The sequence below is a fragment of the Cynocephalus volans genome, chromosome 9 (assembly GCF_027409185.1).
Source record: "Cynocephalus volans isolate mCynVol1 chromosome 9, mCynVol1.pri, whole genome shotgun sequence".
In the NCBI taxonomy this organism is placed as follows: Eukaryota; Metazoa; Chordata; class Mammalia; order Dermoptera; family Cynocephalidae; genus Cynocephalus; species Cynocephalus volans.
In genome coordinates, this window is record NC_084468.1 from 62462928 (window position 1) to 62485497 (window position 22570).

At 33.8% G+C, this 22570-nt stretch overlaps 1 protein-coding gene across 3 annotated transcripts in view; it reads right to left on the reverse strand.

Moving 5' to 3' along the window:
- Window positions 1-5324: 5324 nt before the first annotated feature.
- The window catches only part of ANKRD17 (ankyrin repeat domain 17), a 158267-nt gene continuing 141021 nt past the window's right edge, over window positions 5325-22570 (reverse strand). For all 3 annotated transcript variants that reach the window (XM_063108794.1, XM_063108793.1, XM_063108795.1), the window contains exons 30-34: window positions 20792-20989; window positions 9835-10083; window positions 9130-9308; window positions 8571-8735; window positions 5325-5929 (exon numbers count right to left, since the gene is read on the reverse strand). In XM_063108794.1, the coding sequence (XP_062964864.1) occupies window positions 5870-5929; window positions 8571-8735; window positions 9130-9308; window positions 9835-10083; window positions 20792-20989 (851 nt within the window). In that variant the 3' untranslated portion in view covers window positions 5325-5869. The remainder of the gene's footprint in view (window positions 5930-8570; window positions 8736-9129; window positions 9309-9834; window positions 10084-20791; window positions 20990-22570) is intronic.

Below are 22570 nucleotides of genomic sequence, written 5' to 3' on the forward strand. Positions count from 1 at the left end.
TTGGCTGACACGGAGTACTAATCAGCATCCTAAAGATTGGCCCATCTGTTCCATTTAGCATTTTCAACCCCACCTACAAACTGAGTTTCCTTTGATGTTTTAATCTTTCATTATAAATAGTAAAATATATTAAGGGTAAAGGGCCATCTCCTGACTCAAGGGGAATTAGCACTGGCAGCTCAGTGAATTCTTTACTCGAGCTTCCTTTATCCTAAATAAGTCTTAAATAACCTGAAAAGCAGCATTAGATGTCTTCTCCTTAAACACGTCGAGTATACACGGACTACAGTTTTTAGTTTTGTGTTCCTGGCAACAGCAAATAGATTGGCATGACATGGAGGGGTTTCCTCACAGAAGGGTCACTCCAACACCTAGAGGCCAAAATGTGTTGTGAGAAATAAAATGTTGACTTTAAAAAGAAGTCCTTGACAAATGTTGGATAATGTCAAACTGTAGCTACTGTTCTTCTTACTTCATTGTACCCTTAAAAAGGGTACCAGATATTCTTTTTTCTGGTTTCTGGAAGCCATTTTCCAATTGACTTATAAATCTATATATTAGTTTAAATGTGTGTTTAAACGTACACATCACAATATATGATATACAGACTTCTTCTAAAAGAAAAACACCATCTCCCTATCCATTCGTTAAGTTTAAAGAAACCATCAGTTGCTACTGACTATACTGACTTAAAAGTGGAAACATTCAATTTTATTTTTTATTTATTTTTTGACCTGTAAGGGGATCGCGACCTTCGGCACGGTGTTGTCCGCACCACGCTCAGCCAGCCAGTGCACCGGCCATCCCTATACAGGATCCGAACCCACGGCCTTGGCGCTACCAGCGCTGCACTCTCCCGAGTGAGCCACGGGGCTGGCCCCGAATTCAATTTTAAATGGAAATTTCTTCACCTAAACATTGTGGGAATAAGAAAAACTTCTATGCTGCTGCATTCCCCTCCTTCCAGAGAACTGATGACATTGAGAATTGGCCCTTCCACTGTGGTACATAGCTTAGGGACTCTGAATTTTTGATGTCCAGGAGACAGCGAAGTTGTTTTGAAAAACCAACCAACCAAACCCTAAAACTACAAACCCATATTTATGCATTTACTATTTATAATCTAAACCCAGAGTTCAAGCTGTTCTTTAAATCTCTAAGACTTCATTCTGTGACAACACAATAAATATATCAGGGGTCAGGACTGTGACCTCCTCAACTACTGTAGGTTCGCCTGTTCTGTCATATATTGAGGTTACATATATTTGCATTTTAAAAAGCATTGCCTAAGTTTGAGTATTGTGATCTAAATAAAATTTATGAATGTTTAATTTTTGCTAGTTTCATATATATGCATATAAACACACTTACTAATCCAAATAATGGGGATGATTAGAACTTGCTATTTACTTGGTAGAAAAGATTGGGAGAAGTGTTTTTCAATTATAAAGCTCGAAATAAAGTGTTACCATTAATGTGTATGTACTGGCCAACCAACATTGTGTTATCCTTTATCTTTTGAGATACAGAGTACAGTATGACAAGAGAAATATTAAGCAAACCAACAAAAATCATTTGTTAACACTAACACTTTGCAAATGAACTAGTACAACATAGTAAATCATTGTTTGAATTCAACATTTATAATTAGCTTATTCCTGTCTTTAATATTACTGGTATGTCACATAACTAATTTTTTTTCCCAACTTTATTTAAAATACTTGAAAACAGACAGCATATTATTTTCTTTCTGCAGTCTCTGTAATTCTTATCCATTATGGTGCTGAACACCAGAATAGAGCTTGCTGTAGACCATTTGTATCCTCCCAAAATTCATAGTGAAACTCTGTAATACCCAATGTGATGGTATTTGGAGGTAGGGCCTTTGGGAGGTAATTAGTTTATAAGGGTGGAGCCCTCCTGAACTAGATTAGTGCCATTATAAGAAGAGAAGCAAGAGAGATGACCTCTCTCTGTCCCATGTGAGGAAACAAAGAAAATGGCCATCTGCAAACCAGGAAGAAAGCCCTCACCAGGAGTTGAATAGGCGGGCACGTTGACATTGGACATTGTAGCTTTCAGGAACTGTGAGAATAAATTTCTGTTGTTTAAGCCACCCAGTCAATAGTATTTTTGTTATAGCAGCCTGAACTAAGACAGTGCTCAAAATTTGAATATAGGTTATTATTATTGTTTTATAGTCATTTAGATTTCTCATTTACCAAATATGCCTTCTGAAATGTTTGTCAGAAAAACCATTAAATTATTTCTCATAAGCAATTGTTAAAGTGATCCCTTGGAATAAGATTTAAGTTTATTGCTTTTTCTTCTTTCTTTAAGGCACTACGTTTCAAAACCAAAGCTACCTAATGTAGAATTAGCTTTTTCTTTCTCTTCACTGAAAAATTCATTGTCACCTTTCTTATCATCGGTTTTCAAGTATTGAACATGCAAAGTTGGCTTTAATTTTTCAAAAGTGTGAATTCATTTAAAAGTTGAAGTCTAATATGAAACCTTTTATAACACAATTATTAGTCCTGTACTGTCACATTTTAAAGGAATTTTGTCAAAGCCATAGTGGCACGTTTTTCTCTATATTTACTTACCCAAAATTCAAGTGATATTTTTGCAATCAAGGTGTGTGACACAATAAGTGGTATTAAAGTGCTATGATGCACTCATCTTAACTTCCAGTCACCTGAGTTAATCAAATGCTATGACTTGTTTAACATTTTTCAATTGGATGTGTATTTCCAAAGAGAGTCAGGAGCACCCAAAATTTACAAAGCATAATCTAAGTATACCAAACATCAATACTAAAAGTGCAAAACATCTGGATAGATTCATTTATCTAAAGTAAAATTATATTGAGACAATAAAATACCAAATCTCTGCTTAGTGATTGAACACAGTGAATTGGTTTTCCTTTGATATTTTAACCATTTTCAATAATCCTGATTTTAAAATTTGTTATTTAAGAGAAAGTTTTGGTACACTTTAAATGTTCTGTAATGCCAGATCTGTGGGAATGTTTGTGAAAAACATCAAAAAGAAAATAAATTGAATAAATCAGAGGATCTCAAGAGGTTTTATAATCTTGACTTTCCCTGTTCAGTCTAACACTTTGTACTGTTTTAAAAATAAAGTGAATACAGTGAGTAAAATAATTTTTATGAAATGCATCGTTAGATAATTTGAGTCAGAAGACAGAATACTATTTTTGAGATGAACGAGAGAAGATTAATAAGCTATTTACCCTTTTTCCAGACAGGAAATGTGACTATACGTTTAGTAATTTCCCAAAATTAATTTTCACTTCCTAATAAAATAAAAATGATTTTGCTTTACAGTAATGAGAAATACAAGTAGAAGGGAAACTTTCTTTCACATAAGTACTAAAATCAGTTGAATATGTTGAAATATAAGTTGAAAAGGCATAATATGGGGATTTTGTTGGGAATGGTAAACAAAATCATCTCTAAAATGTAACAGATTACACAATAATTGGGATATTCATTATTTTGGGATTTAATGTGTGAACTAACTCAAGTATTATTTCCAAGAGTTAAATCACTTCTTAAAAAATTACAGAAAATAAATATGTCATGTATTCTGCTTATACATACCACATACTTTCAAAAAGGAAAAAAAAGACCTGCAAGGTCTCAAAAAATTATGGGTTTTTTTTATTGTTTAAATAAAAATGCACTGCATTACATCTGAAATATAAAAAAAACTACTTGAATAATGTTTCTAGTACAGACTTCTGAAACCATGGTATTGTACTTAACAAGCCTGATCAACAAAACTATGGAGCATTCCAATCTATATCCCTTTGTCCCACAGTTTTAAAGTCAAGAAAATATAGGCTTTTCCCTCTTCTTTTTTTAGTAACACACCCCATCTTAAGAAATTCATTTCTTAAACAATACAACTCATGTGTTGTAATAATTATTGAGTAGTATGTGTTCTGCAGCAGGATTATCTTAAATAGAAAATAATCCTAGTTAACACAGGAAAGAATTAAGCAAAAAAATATAGAATAGTGGTAAAAGTCATATGTCAAATACTCTGTTAAATAATATTACACCCCTTTCTTAGTAAAGTGCTATAATTTTATTTCATAGCTATATTTACTTGTAGGATATCTTTTAGCTTTTCCTTTAAACTTGGGCATATTAATCCTAGACAGGTGGAAAAACAAATTTATGTATTTTAACATCATCTCCTAAATTAAAAGATATGAGTGCGTTGTTTACAAACTCCGAAATCATCTTTTTACTCTTTACTCAGTCAACCAGAGTCAAGAAATCATTTCATTTAATTGAACAGTCAAGGAACCATATTGTCATCTCTGGTGATTTCTATGAATTTTAGTTAACGTTTATGTTTACCAGTGTGGAATTTGTGTCTAATTTTAAAAAAGACAAATTGATATATACATTACTACACTTCTATGCTTTTCTTTTACATTTCAACCATATAATTTATTTTTCCATCTGAGACAGAGTAGGACACATATTCTTGTTGGATACATTCCTGTTTATTGTTTCAAGTGGATGGAATATATCAATCCCACTGAGTAGTTTAGTGTGGCCCTGTAGCTTATATAAACAGGTTAAACGGAGACTTTATGTTGTAATCTGTGTATTTGTTTATCTTCCATAAATTGTCTTAATGACAAATGCAAAATTTCTTTTATTACTTGGCCCAAGTTAGCTGTTGATCCTTTTCACTGATAACATACAAGTGTAGAAAACAAGAAACCTTTAAAATTGAAATAAGAAACTTTCCACTAATTGAAATTTTTATGTTGACTCTTGAAGACTGGAAAGCCAATGTTAAGAATCAATATCATCCAATATAAAATAGTACACTGAATTGTTTAATAATAAACAATATATTAAGAGCTTGTATATGCTGACTGGGAGCAGTGGTGGCTTTCTAAATTCTCAGAATATCTAAACATTTTATGATTAGAAGAAACTACTGGTGATAATAAGGATGCTCCATTTCTCTGCAGCAGCTATTACAATGAAAATCCTTACAGAATTTTTTCACTATCAGCAAGAGAATTTTACTGGTATAGTAGTAAAGGTAAGGAGAGAGAAGGAAGAGTGAAAAAAGAAGTGTATATTAGTTTTAAAGGTGTGAAAAGGTAATAAAAAGACATGGAAAAGTCAGAAATTTCTTCTTCTATATGTGCCTTGCTACAAACAAACCCAAAAGAGAGCAAGATAGGTATTTTAAAAGCCAACATGGGAAAACATCCTCTGATAATGCCCATAATTTTACTTTATACTTAAATTACACAAGTAGAAAAGTTATGCTTATTAATAGTTTAATGTATGAAGGAAACATCCAGATTTCTGAATATGAAGGTACATATCTCACATTAATTTAAGTCTACATAAAGTAGAGCCTCTATACTGACATATTGAAATTTACTCTCTGCTTAGCCTTTTCCGTTATGTAAACAATTGTACATTTATTTGCCATTCTAAAACTTCAAGATCGAGTTTACATAATTTTGCTAAATTTCCGTGTTTGCTCAGAAGCAGTTTACAGTACTAAAACCAACCAGCCAAAGAACAGCTTCAACAGAAAGTTATGTCCAAAGGGGAAGAGGGAAAGAAAAAAAGAAAAATGATAAGAAAAATGCTAACTAAGGTAAAACGGATGATGATGGGGAATGGGCAGTCACAAATGTTCACAGAAAATAGGTCAGTTAGTAAGTTCTTCTGCAAAAAAGCCTACACACTTCAGTCAAGCACACCAGTAGAATGATTTGGGAGCTTAATTTTTTTTTCAGCCACTTGTGATTTCCTCTGAATGAAAAGGAATCTGCACGCTAACAAGCTGATCCTCATCAGCCAAGCTGGTTCATATGCACACTGTTCATGTGAGGTGCCCAGGGTCCAGTCCACACCTATGAATATAGAACATGCCTTTTATTAAATACATATTTTACATATATTGGATTAAAATAAAACTCTTAAAAACTAAGTGCTCTTAGTATCTATGGACTAAAACAGCTAAATATCATTTGATTTGCAACATACTAGGAAATAATAGAGAAAAACAATGATAAAACCACTTTTATCTGTTGTTTTCTTACCTCTCTTATCCTTCAAACAGGATCTAATTTACCACCATTTTTTTTTTAAAACACTACCTGAGCACATAGAGACTGACAGCTGTGGAAGGAAAATGAGTCAGATATTAAATATACACTAAAAAAATGCTAAAATATACAACCATTTCTATAAGTTTTCAGAGTTAATTAAATATACTGTTTTGACATTTATAGTACTTTTAATAAATAACCTCAAGATGGCCCTTTTCACACCACTAGTAAATTTTGGTGTATGAAGTTATATGATAATCACTTCATAACTTATAACCTTTTACTTATTATCTGCTAACCAATGGAATATATTAAAGCCTTTCATAATTTTAGCTCCAAACCACTACCTTTGGTACGATTTCCCACATCTCTGTGCTATACAGGGTCTTCATAAAGTTCATGGAAAATATGCATTATGGAAAATCTATGGATGGATTTCAAAATTTTTGCATCAAAATAAACTCATACTAACTTGTTATAACATGGTTGAACAGAATAGTTTGAGGAACTAAGAAGCATAAGACATCAGTTTGAAAAGAGCTCCTAACACAGCAACATTAATTCTGCTAAAATTGAAACAAGAACAAACATCAAATTTAGAGTGAAGCTTGGGTGGAAGAATGATGAAATCATTGATACTTCATGAAAAGTTTATAGGGACAATGCTCCAAAGAAATAAGCAGTGTACAAATGGATAATTCATTTTAAGAAGGGATGAGATAATGTTGAAGATGAAGGCCACAGCAGCAGACCAGCTACACCAATTTTCAAGAAAAACATTAGTCTTGCTGTGCCCTAATTGAAGAGGACCAATGATTAACAGCAGAAACAATAGCCAACACCTCAGACATCTCAACTCGTTCCAGTTTATACAATTGCAACTGAAAAATTAAAGTTCAGCAAATTTTCTGCTCAATGGGTGCCAAAACTGCTGTACCCAGATCAGCTGCAGACAAGAGCAGAACTTTCCACGGAAATGTTTTCCTGTTTTTTTCTAGGAAAATAAGATGTTTTATTAAAATCCATGGCATTAATTCAGTTTCCACCCTTTTTCATTAATTCAGTTCCACTACTTTTAGAGCGCTGGGCCTAAAACTCCCATCTTTGGAATTTCAACCTCTGATCCCTCTGAATCTTGGGTCTAGGCTCTGCCTCCTCATTATCCTGGTCCTACGCCCACCCTTTTCCTAACTTGGGCTCTAAGCCCTGCCCCTTTCTGAACCCCACAACCAACCACACCCAGAGCTGAAATAAAGCCCCGCCCCCACTCACACCCTTATGCTGCACAGACCACCAGACCATGCCCACCAGCTCACTATATGATCAGAAACACCAGTAACACCAGGATGCCTCCCATAATGATGTAGATAACCAATGTCTGAACCTCTACCACTGCACCAGGGTCTGCCTGAGGGACATGGTACGGGACCAAGTCATCAGAGGACGGTCCAGTCTGGCCCCAGCGCTGCAAAGCTCTTAAGCCAGCCTGCACATCACATCTACCACAGCCTTTTATGTGCCATGCCCCTCAAAATTACTGCCACCTTGTAGTCTCTTCTCATGGCTCCACTCTTTCCAGATGTTCCACTTCCTCAAGGGAAATTTTTAAAAAATGGGATCAAGATTCTAAAGCATTTCTTCAAGGAATCGTAACAGGAGATAAGATGTGGCTTTACCAGTATGATCCTAAAGACAAAGTACAATCAAAGCAATGGCTATCAAGAGGTGGAAATGGTCCAGTCAAAGCAAAAGTGGAACCATCAAGAGCAAAGGTCATAGTAACAGTTTTTTGAGATGCTCAAGGCATTTTGCTTGCTGACTTTGTGGAGGGCCAAAGAATATAACGCCTGCTTATTATGAGAGTGTCTGAAGAAAATTAGCTAAAGTTTTAACAGAAAAATGCTCGAGAAAGTTTCACAGAAGAGTACTTCCTCAGCATGACAATACTCTTGCTCACCCCTCTCATCAAACACAGACAATTTTCTGAGAGTTTTGATGAGAAATCACTAGGCAGCCACCTTACGGTGCTGTTTTGGCTCCTTCTGACTTCTTTTTGTTTCCTAATCTTAAAAAATCTTTAAAGGGCACCCATTTTTCTTGAGTTAATATTGTAAAAAAGACTGCACTGACATGGTTAAATTGCCAAGATCCTCAGTTATTTAGGGACGGACTAAATGTCCAGCACCATCACTTATAAAGTGTCTTGAACTTGATGGAGCTTACATTGAGAAATAAAGTTTATATTTTTTATTTTTATCTTTTAATTCCATTTTTCCATGAGTTTTTTGAAGTCCCCTTGTATTTCAGCTATATTAAATTTCTCTTAATTTCATTTACCCATATTCACTATACTCTCCTGCTACCATGATATACCTATATCCTATTTATTTTTGCATTTCATAAACACTAAGTAAATGTTTGTTCAATGAATTATCAGTCTTACCGTTTGAGGGCCATTATTTTCTGTGGAGCTTGAAACCATCTTTATCAGTGAGTTCCAAGAGGGGTCTGCAGCATGAGGGCCATTAAATATGGGTCCTCCAGCACCATCAGGGATAGGTGCTACTGGAGGCATCATTGCATTCCCATACACAGAAAAAGGCATACCCTTAAAAAGGAAAAAAACAAAGACAAGTCATAATTTACTTTTCCCAATATAATCCAGAGCCTTAAAACTTAGCTATTTGAAACTTCACCTCATTTAGGGAATGTGTAAGTTATTTAGGGAATCTAAAGTTATTTTCCATTATATGATTTCTTTTAACATTAGATGATATATAAGCCACTATATCTAAAATATTTTGTCAAAAACACTCCTCTAAATAACTGGAACAAAATCAGGACTTATAAATATTTAGCCAGATTTTGACCTGTAATTGCAAGTCCAATCCCCAGCATCACTTCACAAATTTATCCACCTAAGTGGATAAGGAAGTCAAAGAAGGTTAATAATAGGAAAAACATTTTGAACTAACAAAAATGCTCATTTAAATCACCATTACCCCAACTTTAGGAAAGTCCATGTATCCTGCAGGAACATGCTGATGGAATGTACCAGAAGGAGTTACAATTCCTGTACTATCTCGCTCCATTGCTTGATGCTGTGAAAACACTCCTGGATCAGACATTGGTCTGTGAATCATAGGATTTCCCATCCCAGGGTTACACCAGTCTACTTTGTCTGAGGGAAAACAAAGAGTGAGAAACAGAAACTGGTGATATTTAAAATCAACAGACGGCAAAATAAAATATCTTATATTTCTCTACTTAATATTTTCCACACTGAACCATGAATTCTTTCAGAATAATAACCTACTTTTTACATATTTACAGCAGTATTTCCATGTTTGTAGGTAATGATATAACAACCTAATAAAATAACCTAAAAACTTGGTGTTAGAAAACAAACAAAAAAAAGGTAAGGTAAAATAAAACCTAAATGACCTCAAAGGAAACATTAACATCTATTTAATATAATGAAATGAAGAAAAGAATATGCTTACATTAGACTACTTTAAGAAAGCAATGATAAATAAATGCAGTGGGAGAGATTACATGAAAAAAGAGCTCTTAAAAAGAAGCAATAAGTCAAAATAAAAAGATAGTACAAATTTTTCAGAAATGACTATGAAAGTTAAATACTGTTTACAATATTATAGTTTAAATGAATTTACTTCATATCTAGTAAGCAGGATAACAGATCATACCTTGATTGCCACCAATCCCTTCAAAGGACCAGATGCCACTATGCCCTACTGATGTGGACAAATTACTTCCAATAACAGATGGAGCTGAAGTTCCAGTTTGCCTGATACGTGCAGAACGTTCAGTTCCAATAGGAACTGGAACTTTCCTGTCCTGAGAGACATTGCTGGGCTTTTCTGACCCTAACGGTACTGATGATGGGGCAGGAGATGGTGCACGAACTCCAGAGGATACTGACTGTGCAGGAGAATCTGGAGAACAGACATTTTGAAAGAGAACACAGATCATCTATAGAACATGTAATTTTGTAAAACCAAATATTAAATTCTTTTTTTTTTTTTTTTTTTTGTCGTTTTTTTGTTGTTTTTTTGTGACCGGCAGTCAGCCAGTGAGTGCACCGGTCAGTCCTATATAGGATCCGAACCCGCGGCGGGAGTGTCGCCGCGCTGCCAGCGCAGCACTCTACCAAGTGCGCCACGGGCTCGGCCCCCAAATATTAAATTCTGAAGACATTTTAAATATTCACTCTCCGAGGAGAAAAATATAAAAATAATGTTGAAGTTATAAATTATGCTTATTAAAATTTGATTAAAGTTCTATGACCTAGAGGTAGAACATGAAGATGTCAATGCTACATAGTGATCAACTACACATGTAACAAACCATTAAACTAATTAATATTTAAATGAATTAATTAAGTAAAATATAACACCAGAGTCATGAGAAGACAATGTTTAAATTAAAAAACAAACAACAATAACAAAATGGAGTAGAAGAAAATCACTGCCTATACTGGCAATTCCCAAACTGTATTCCTTGGGAACACCTGATCTTGGTATATTATAATAAAAAAAAAAAGCAAACAAAGGGATTCAGGTATCTAATAAATTTGAAAAATCTAGCTTAAGAAAAAAATTAATTTCTTTAAATCAGGACTTTATAGAACCTTATAGAGTACCATGCCAATAAAATACCAATAGGATGGACTGGCCCGTGGCTCACTTGGGAGAGTATGGTGCTGACAACACCAAGGCCACAGGTTCGGATCCCTATATAGGGATGGCTGGTTGGCTTACTTGGCAGAGCGTGGTGCTGACACCACCAAGTCAAGAGTTAAGATCCCCTTACTGGTCATCTTTTTAAAAAATAAAATAAAATAAAATACCAATAGGAGGCTATGCCTCATTGTCCAAGTTTGTTTTATGATATCTTGTGGGTATTCTATAGAACACGCTTTTGGTAATGACAATCTAAGCTTTACTTGTCAAAACAAGGTGAAGTTTCTAATATAGTCAATTTGAGAGTATTCATTAGTGATTTAATTCCTTTACATATTATTGAGAAGAAAAAACATCATTTTGGTTGTTTTTGTTACGTGAAAAGTTTAAATATCAATCACATTTAAATTTAAACAGGATATTTTAGTTCATATCTCATGAGTATGTGGTGAGAATTCCTACCATGTTCTTAGCAAAATAGCTGACACAGACTATGGATTTAATTAGTGTTAGCAATTAGTAAAATATGCCGTAATTTAATAATAATAATAGTGTCAATAGTGTAAACTATTTTGGTTCCTAGATTAAAATAATTTAGGCACTTAACTGACAGTATCCTATAGATTGTCTGCCTAATGAAAACTGTAACTTTTAAAAATATTTTATTATTTTAATTGACATATTGTGATTGTACATATTTATTGAGTACCATTTGATGTTTATATATATATGTATATATATATATGTTGTATAGTATAATGACTGGGTTAGGGTAGTTACTGTATCTATCACCTCATGCATTTATCATTTCTTTGTGGCGAGAACATCCAAAAGCCTTTCCTTTACCAATTATGTAATATACAAAACAGAACGGTTAACCACAGTCACCCTACTGTGCAATAAAACAGCACTTATTCCTCTTATGTAATTATAATTTTCTACCCATTGGCCAATCTCTATTTTCCCTTTCCCCCTCCCATGAAAACTGTAACTTTGACCTCTAAAAAGCTACCAGGTCGTCATGCTTTATTTAACATAAATGAGATTAGCATTTTTGCATCAAAAAATAGATAGGTAGATAAACAGGGTGTAAATAGTAGAGGAGCTTGAAGTTTAACAATCAAAACCGTCACCAGCAGGGTCACAATTTATTTATAATGACCTGACCATATGAACAGAGACAGTTATGTGATAATAATTTTCTATTTAACTGTTTCCAAAGCGACTCAGGTATATAATACATTTGCAAAATCAATCAAGCTACCTACTTATCTACCTACACACACACACATACACACACACACACACACACAAAAGGACAGTGCTTCTATTTCTGAAGGTACTTTTTAGTGAAGTTGGAAGACAAAGAAAAACTCCATTATGTTATTAGCCAGAATACATTTTAAAAAAGACTTCTCACATGTATTTTCATATAGGTTGGTTAAGTAGTTCGTACATCAATTCAGTCTTACTAGTGCTTGCAGAGGTCTGTTTTGGTTAAATTGAAACCACCTCTTAATGAGCTATAGTGACTATTTAACTAAAAAGAAGGTACTTTATAAATTATAATTTATTACAGGGATATTGCTATTATTGGAGAACAAAAACATGAAATATATGGGCTCATTATCTATAAAAGTAAACCAGGAAAACTATCCCTCTCTAGTAAAAAATTAAAGTATACCTCCTTGGGCTGGCCAGTTAGCTCAGTTGGTTAAAGCATGGTGCTAATAACACCACGGGCTAGAGTTCGATCCCTGTACCAGCCAGCCATCAAAAAAAAAAAACCTCCTTCGTCACGGATCTATTAACTTTATTAGACAGCATTTACTTTTTTCTTTCCTTTTTTTGCAGCAGGCCAGTATGGGGATCTGAACCCATCACACTGGGGTCATAAGGCTGTGCTCTAACCAACTGAACTAACTGGCCAGCCCAACAGTATTTACTTTTAACAAATCCTAAGAAAATGGGAAAGCCACAGGCATGTCTTTAAAGCAATTATGGAGGTGGCAGTAGCACAGGTTTTGATTTTTTCCAAATCCCTCCAAGAAAACAAAGCCAATAAGTTAGCAAAACCAAAAAGCCAGGGATAGTATCATAAGAAGATAGACAAGGTATCCAGATGAATCTGAAGATACAAGTGAATAGGGACAAATCAACAGCTGTAAGACTCATGTGGTATCAACATACGTGTGGAAGGAATCAATGGAAAATCCTCTAGATCCAAGAACAGAAGAAGAGAACCTCAAAACAGTCCAAGGTACTCACTGGAAAGCAGGCCATGCAAATCTGAGAATAGAAGGTAAAACTGGGAGGGTTCTGCCTATGCATGGGTGATTCCAAAAGGTACAGAATAAGGTCTGAAGAAACTGGAGCAGTACAAGCTCTATGAACTCTCAATACTACCTGCTGAAGCCTCCTTCCAAAATCAAGCCCCACAACAGTAAGAGACTTCTGGGAACAGATTCCAAATTGAGCAGGAAATGGACAATAGAATCAAAACAAAAAGAAGATCCAGTCAAAAATAAGGAAAACGTGTGGATGGATGGGTAGGTACAGAAAACAAAGACAGAGGTTTAACAAGCAGAAGGCCATATATTTTGCACACTTATAAAACAACAAAAGAGAATTCTAGCACCTTTAAGCTAGTACAGATATCCTGATCCACTTTATCCCTTCTAAAAGTTGAGGAAAACTCATTTCACTTAAAAACACAAAACAGAACAGAACTGTAGTTGAATTCCATATAAGACTATTATATAAAACAAAAGAGAAATGGATCTGTAGACAATAAAATCATGCCAGAAAGAAAGCTATAACCTAAAATTCCAAAATGAATTAGTGGAAATGAAAGAAAAAGATATGACAGAACAGCATAATTCAGAATTAGCAGAACTGGAAACAAGATGACAAAACTCAGGAAAATTTTAGAAGTAAAATATTTCAAAATAGGCTAAATAAAACTACAAGTAAAGGTTGGCTAGTTGGCTCAGTTAGTTAGAGCGTAATGTTGTAACACCAAGGTCAAGGGTGTAGATGCCTGTACCAGCGAGCTGCCAAAAAAACAAGAAAAGGAAAACTACAAGTAACACAAAAACATGTAAACACAAGAAATAAATAATACAAGTTTTTTGTTTTTTGTTTAAACTACATATTGAAAGGGCGCACTTACATCCCTGAGAAAAATCAACCCAGAACAACTAATACCAAGACATAGTCAAGAAAAGCAGAAAAGCAGGCAGGCAGGAAAGAAAGAAGGATGAAGAAATGAATCCTACCTTCCCCTAGATTCATCCCTGGGTGCCTCTCTAACCTCTGTGTTGAATGTTGTTTCTCTTTCCCTTCCTGTATCCTTCCAAAAACAAAAGCAAAGCAAAATAACAACCCTCCACATTCCATTTAAATAAAAAGAATAACTAGGTCTACCTGCTGAAGTTATTTAAGAGATTTACCCTCTTCCACATTCTACCACCTTACTGATAGTTTTTATCAGATGACCCTGTTTTCTGCTCCATTCCTGCAGGCCTACTGGACTAAGGATAGGCACCTGACCCAATAATGATCCACCTTTAGGCTAGCCAGCAACCTATGGCCTGAATTAAACATATGAACTGAGCCAACTACATTCCTCATTCAGTAAGGGGCAATTGATAAACAGAGAAAAACAGGTTTAATCACCTATGAACTTGAACCATTGAAAACTATATACAAGACTATGATGCAACCTAGGAGTAAAGAGAGCATACTAGAAGAGACGCACAAGAAACAGACCATAAGTGAGAGACCATAAATCCTCTAAGAAAGAGATGGAAAGAACAGCTTTCCCTAAGTCCTGGATGGTTCTGAAGATTGTCCTGCCTAACCTCATAGTAAACACCATTTTCCTTGAGATTCCTTGGGTGGGTCTATATTTCCTGTCATGAAAAGAGCCTAATAAATACTTTTCTCATTTCTAATGATTATGATTTCTTTAATTAGAAAAAAAGAAAAATGTAACTCAGAGCCCTGTTATTTTAAAATATGCCAGCTTATATATAACAGAAAAAACATGTTTTAGAGGATAGGGCAGATCTATGTACTGTGGGGCTTTAAGCTTATACAATTCTGGGAACCTATTTTAGAAAAAGAATGCAAAATTACAAATACAAAATCACTTAAAAGACCTTGGAAGGGGCCCATACAAATGAGATACCCTGAAGCTTAAGCTTCATTGACATCACAGTAAATCTACCTCAGTTTAGAAATGACAACAGAGTCCTGAGTTAAAACTTAAAGGGCAGGATGACTTACAAATTTAAAAAGGGCTACTGCAGGAAAACTACACTGTATTTTTCTAATGGTTTAGTTCATTGTTTATTAAACAATCCTTAAATTTAATCATGAAGAAATATCAGAAAGAAAAAAAAAATTAAGAAGCATTCTACCGAACAATTGGCCTAGTCTCCAAAAAAGTCTTTTTTGAGAGATAAAGCCTGAGAAAACAGTTCCAAATTACATCTTTGAGACTAAAGAGACATGAGAATTAAATGTAATTTATAATTCAATTTAAATCTTGGATGAGAGGAAATAATAAAGGTATTATTAGGATAATTAAAGAAATGTAAACATGAACTATATATTAGTTAATAATATTGTACTAATGTAAAATTTGCTGAATTTGATCACTGCACCATAGTTGTGGAAAAGAATGTTCTTATTCTCAGGAAATTAAGTATTTAGGGGTAAAAGGACTTGATATCTACAACTAATTCTAAAATGGTTCAAGAAGTAAATAATTTTATATATACACACACACAGAGATACATGGTAGGGAGAGGGAGGAATGTGGCAACATGTTATCAATTTGTAAATCTGGGAAAAAATATACATGGGTTCTCTGTGTTGTTCTTGCAAGTTTAAAATTACTTAAAAAATTAAAAAAGTTAGACCTGAGAGACATATTAAAATGCAGTATGTGAACCTTGAGTGGTTCCTGGTTCTAAGGGGAAAAATCAATATAAAATGCTTTGGGACAAGTGGGGATATTTGCATATGGGCTGTATCTAAGATAATTATTACTGAATTAATGTTATATCTATTAGGTATTTGATAATGGTATTATGGTTGTATAAGCAAATGTCCTTATTCTTAACTGACGTATGTTTTTAGGTCAGAAGTGTGATATCTGCATCTTACTTTCAAATTATTCAACAACAAAAAAGCAGAGAGAGAAAATAAATGCAACAAGATGTTTAAAATAACTGGTCCAATTAAAAGAAGAGAATATGAGTATTCTTTGAATTATTCTTTCAACTTTTCTGTAAGCTTGAAATTTCTGAACAAAAAAAGTTATCGGAATGTAGAAATAAAAGCAACTTTAATGGCCTCAGTGATATTCTGTATCCATGATGTAACAATGTACTACAAAGCATGTATTAAAATAAACTAACCTATATTGGTTGCATTGTTAAAAAAAAAAAAAAAAAAAAAGCACAATGCTTTTTCGACAAAAAAACCACATAGCAAACCCCTGGATAAAAATACCTATCATACTTCATGAATTTTATCCAAGAGTTTCTGAAATAATGTATTACCTGAAGTAATGAGCAGTAATATCAATAATTATGTTTTTATATACTTAAAAACATTCTCTGCTCTGAGAATCCACTCCGTTTTTAAGATTAACTACCAAGAGCTGACCAGTTAGTTCACTTGGTTAGAGCATGGTACCAAAAACAGCAAGGTCAAGGATTTGTATCCCTGTATCAGCTAGCTGCACACTCTTCTGCCAAAGAAAGATTAACTACCAAAAAATATTTCACATAACGCATGTCAATAAGCAGTCACGTTGCAATTATAACTCATTTTCTCTTCTTTGCTATTTTTTTTATGAACACTAAAATTAAAAAAAAAAAACCTTTGTTTTTATATATAAATAGGTGAATATGAATCACCCACATGTAAATATTTTAAGGAAAATGTCTACTCCTGAGCTCTACACACTCAGAAGACACTGCTGCATATCCATTCTTACATTTAGAAATAATTAACTTTAAGAGGAGTGCAAAAAGAAAAACCTATGTAGAATAAAATCATTCTAAGAATATATTTCAGACTCTTTAATCATTGGCTATTTATGAAAATGTTTGCTCCTCTGTTCCCATTCCATTAGTCTCAACTATATTCTCAAGACTTGCCTATAGCTCTTAAATCATCTTATGCTTACTCTTTTCCCAGGTTTCACTGTATGGTGGCACATTTCTAAAACTATCAGAAAACAGCACTAATATTTACTGTCATGATCATCACCCTCATTCTTATTATCATCAAAAGCAAAAAACCAACAGTAACAGCAGCAGATAACATATACATTATCTCACATTTTATACTAATCCTGAGTGGTGGATAATATAGATGAGAACACTGATGTTTAATGAAGTCACTTGTCTAAGAAAACTCATAAAACTGCTCATATCAGTTTTTGCTGACAAAGGCACTGGGGGGTTGAGGGGAGACAAACAGTGCCTAAACACTCAATAAATTAATTACTCTTAGTTTAACATGTGGTTAGTAGTTATATTAAAAAAAGTTTTTTGGTAATCCTATTTTGCTTTTCTCTTAGGTTGTTTTTTTTTTTTTTTTTTTTTTGGTCACCCCCTAAAATTAAAATCTCTTCAAATTACTGAGGGCAGCCACCACCACAACCACTGCTGCCACAAAAGCAGATCAGTGTCATAGCAGTAGCCACAACCACTTTGCAGAAGGCCCGCCAGACACTCAACTGTAGTGCCACAAGGAGCATCACCAGCAGGAACCAAAAGAAGAAGAGAACGTCTGTCTCTCTCCTAAAAGCCCATTCTTGAGTAACCTGAAGAAGCAACTGCTGTACCAGATTACCAGACATCAATGTAGAGATACAAGAAATATGAAAATCCAAGAAAATATTACACTACCAAAAGAATAAGATAATTCTCAAATAAAAGACCCTACAGAGCAAGAAATCCTTCAAATGAGTGAAAAGAAATTCCAAGCAATAATCTTAAGGAAACTCACTGAGATACGAGAAGACTCAGTTAAACAATATAACAAAACATGAAAAAAAAATCCAGGATATAAAGGAGGAAACTTACAAAGGGATTAATACCTTAAAAAAAAAAAAAAGCAGAACTCATGGAACTAAAAGATTCACTTAACAAGATAAAAAACACAACTGACAGCTTAAGCAGCAGGCTAGAACAAGCAGAAGAAAGAATTTCTGATCTCAAAGATAGTGTTTTTGAAACAACCCAGGCAGACAAAACAAAGGAAAAAAGAATTTTAAAAAATGAAGAAACTGTAAGAGAGCAGACAATCTTAAACACACAAACATTCAAAACATGGGTGTTTTGGAAGGGGAGAGAAAAGGAAAAGGCATGGAAAACCAATTAAACAAAATAATAGTGGGAAATTTTCCAGGTATAGGGAATGACACAGACCTTCAGATTCAGGAGGCTCAAAGATCTCAAATCAGATTCAATCCAAAAAGATCCTCTTCAAGACACATAATAGTCAAACTGGCAAAGCTCAAAGACAAAAAGAGAATCTTAAAAGAAGCATGAGGAAAGTATCAAGTCACCTCTAAGGAAGCCCTCATGAGACTAACAGCAGACTTCTCAACAGAAACTCTACAAGCCAGAAGAAAATGGGACAATATTTTCAAAATACTGAAAGAAAAAATCTACCAGCCAAGAATACTATATCCAGTAAGGCTACCCTTCAGAAATGAGGGAGAAATAGTGTATTTTCCAGACAAACAAAAACTGCAGGAGTTCACCACCATATAACCAGCCCTGCAAGATATCCTCAGGGAAGCCCTGCATCTGGAATCCAAAAAACAATAATCACTACCATGAATACACAAGAAAGAACAAAATCCACCAGCAGAACAAGATTGCAAACAAGAAAGAGAAAGAAACTAACTCTTACCACCATGAAAAACCATGATGATAATGAAACAAAAGCAAACAAACTCTCAGTCTCTTTGCAAGATGATAGGGAAACAATTCATTTTTACAAAACTACTAAGTAAAAGGGAAATGTCAAGCATTTATCCTGTCTTTCCTACACGAATTGTTTCTTAGGGTAACCATAAATAGCTGAAGAGGTAAGATTTCTGTCTTTTGAAGTATCCTAGCTAGTAAATAAAGATAAAATAATTAGAATATGGTATTTTACAAATCCCTATTGAGATAATGGATCTAGCAAGTGATCATCAATGTCTGCTAACATCACAGAGAGATGATCAGACACAATGAGCTTCCTGCAGTAGAACATATACCCCTGAAGCCAAATCTAACCTGAGTGGGACCAAGCCTCAGGATCCAGCAATCAGTCACCAGAAAATGTAAGAGATGGCAGAACATGTTAAATGACACTACTGGGATGGAGTCAGCAAATTCAGACCTTGGGAAACTTTATGGGGTAAAGGAAAAAACTAGATGAAGAGGGAACCTATAAATTAAAAGAAACTTGAGACAGCTGACACAACAACCAAAGCAACAAACAGAACTTGCTTGGATCCTGATGTAAACAAACTAATTGTAAGAAAGAAAAAAGGAGGAGGAGAGAATTAGAGAAATTTAAACATGCTTAAAGTTTGATTATATTAAGCAATTATTATTGATTTTTAAAATGTGATTATATACTGCAGTTATGTCATTTATAAGAATTCTTAGCTTTTAGAATCACAGACTGAAATAAATACAAATGAATGCTAAAAAAACAAATTTATATCCCTAAAGAAAGGGATCTCTGAAACAGATAAAATACCAGTCTTTAATACAGAATGAATTACATTCCATTCTTCAATATATAGCTAGCTGTCAATCCTCCTTATAATAAACTAAATAAATAAAATATACATATTCCTCTAGTATACAGAAATTTGTCATATTGAATACAGCTTCAAATAACTGAGGATATAACCTTTTACTGTAACCCAGATATTTTGAACTAAAAGGTGATAACCAGCCAGCTATTTATTCCATTCAACCAGAGTTATATTTAGTTTAAGTATTCTGTTTAACGGCTTATGTTTAAATACATCCTTTATCCCAATTATGACTCCTAAAAAATGTTTAACCTTTTTCAAAGTAAGATAAAGCATCTCCTATGAGAATTGCCAAAGTTTTTTCTTCTCATATTGGTATATTTTCATACTCCTGATATTATTTCTAGCAAGTTTTTACATTTCTTTAACAGTCATTTTGAATTTAAGGAATGTAAAAAAAAACTTATGTAGAATAAAGTCATTCTAAAAATATAATGTTTTTTAGACCTTTTAATCACTAGATTTAAATCTTTCTTAAGCCATTTAAATCTTTCTTAAATCATTTCTTCTCACTTACAGGCACCCATGCAAGGATAATTAGCATTCTTTTTAGGTGACTACAATTATTTGACAAACACAAGAAAAGCTACAGAATATATAAATTCACTGTAGGCCACAACTTACTTCATGCTTTAACTAGCAATGTACCTTGACATATGTCTCAAATATTTTTTCTTCTTGGTAGCTATATTATCAAGTAAAACTAAAAGTAAACGTAAATTAACAGAAGATACTAGGATTAAGTTTTTTCCTCACAAAATGATCCCTCTTAGAAATAAACTCAATAAAATATTCTGGGTCTGAATTCCGGGTCTATACCCTAGGTTGATTCTAATAATTTAAAAACCTAGAAATTCTTCTGAAATTCCAGATTGCTATGAGTACAAATTACATTTCTATAGTATTAAAATTATGATGAGGTTTAAAACTTAAAAATCTCAAACTCTGAAAAACTTAAAATCTTTCCTTTTTAAGGAAATGTTGTTAAAGTGCAGCCTTATAACACCAAGGTCACAGGTTCAGATCCCCGTACTGGCCAGCTGCCAAAAACAAACAAAAAAAGGAAACATACATGCAAACTCTTCTTATGGAATTACAGCATATAATACTCACCATTTGATGCTGATGAACATGGAGTCAACAAACTAAGTGGGGAAAAATGCTGTCTGTTAAAGTTAGCAGCTGTGGGTGCTCCTCCAAGGGGTGCCCCAGGTCCATACATCTGACCTCCTGAAAGGTTTGAGGCAAAATTTCCCAAATGTGTAGAAGAAGGTGTTACAGAACCATATGGTGAGTCTATATTGACAATACCTATAATGTAGAAAATCATCATAATTTATAATAGTTACTCCTAGGAAAAATAATTAGACAAACCTAAAATTCTAAGAGGCCTCAAATATATCCAAAACTATTTTAGATTATCAAAAAATTTTTTCTTGATTACTTCCTTCAGTCCATTGACTTGTCATTTCTCCATTTTATAAAGATAATTATAAAAAGGAATAATTATCAAGGAAAATATTTTTATATTTAATTTTAATATTTGATCTTTTATTAGCTATTATAGAATACATGTAGATTTAATATCGATATTAGAATTTAAATAGGTTTATGGACCAAAGAGTTGTATAAAAATTTATCTTTAGAAAACTATAGAGAAAAAAAAGCCTGTAGATGTGTATTTATAATCGAGAGATCTGATTATTTAACACCTTAACTAAGTGGCCATGCTCTCCATAGCCAATAGTGGGAGAATCTGTTGTTGAGTGCCTCCTGATATAATTCCGGGTGAGATTCAAAACATCACTTATATGATGCTCTTTCCAGAAATATTCGACTCAAGTCTAATCATGGATTAGGGAAACAGACAAATCTGAAAACATTTTCCAGAACAACTGGACTCCTCAAAGAATTCAATGTCACAAATTAGACAGGAAGGTGGTGAAATGCTTTAGACTGGGGGTGACCAAAGATACATAACAGCCAAAAGGAAGATATGACTTTGATTGGATTTTTGATTAATAGGAGAAAAAAAAAAAAAAAAAAGACACACAGGTATAAAGGATATACTTGGGATAATGGCGCAGTATTTGGGGTGCTACTATTAAATTAATTTAAATTTTCTTGGGTTTAGTAATAGTGGTGTAGGTGTGAAGGCAAACATGCCTGTTTTGGGAAAGATGCATGTCAAAGGATTTAGGGATAAAGTATCGTAATTTTTGAAACCTACCTTTCATCATTTGACAAATGGCGTAGAAAAGAAAATAGAGATAGGCATAGAAAGAGGGGAAAGAAGGAGGAAAGAAGGACAAAGAAGGGGAGAGAAAGGGAGAGATGATCAAGACAAGAGAAGTGAGGGGGAAAAAGGAAAGAAAGCAGGAAAAGAGACAGAAGAGAGGAAGGAGGAAGAGAAGTAGAATTTGAAAAGATGTTAACAAGTGGAGAATATTAAGTGAGGGAGTACACCGGTACTTACTATTCTGTTTATTCTGTTCCTTAAATTTTTATGTGGTTTAAGAATTTTTCAAACTATGAGAGATCATCAGAAAGTTCACGGGAAGATTTGTATTATCTTTTAATTCTGTTTTTCAACCAACTTTCTGAAGTACTGTCATATAAACTATAAAAACAGATCTAAGTCTAAAATACAAATGGTCAAATTATTTACATAAAAAGTTAGTTAAACAAAGAAAGAAAAATATATAGGCAACACAAAGGAATTAGGGAAAAGTAGAGAGAAATGAAAATTAAGATCTGGAAAAGGCTTAGGAGAAAATAAAAAGAGATGTTTCCTATGTAACATAAGGATGAATATTTTTAACTCTAAATGACCTGAATTGTACCAGCCAGCTGCCAAAAGAACCCCCCAAAACCCCAATAAATAAACAAATT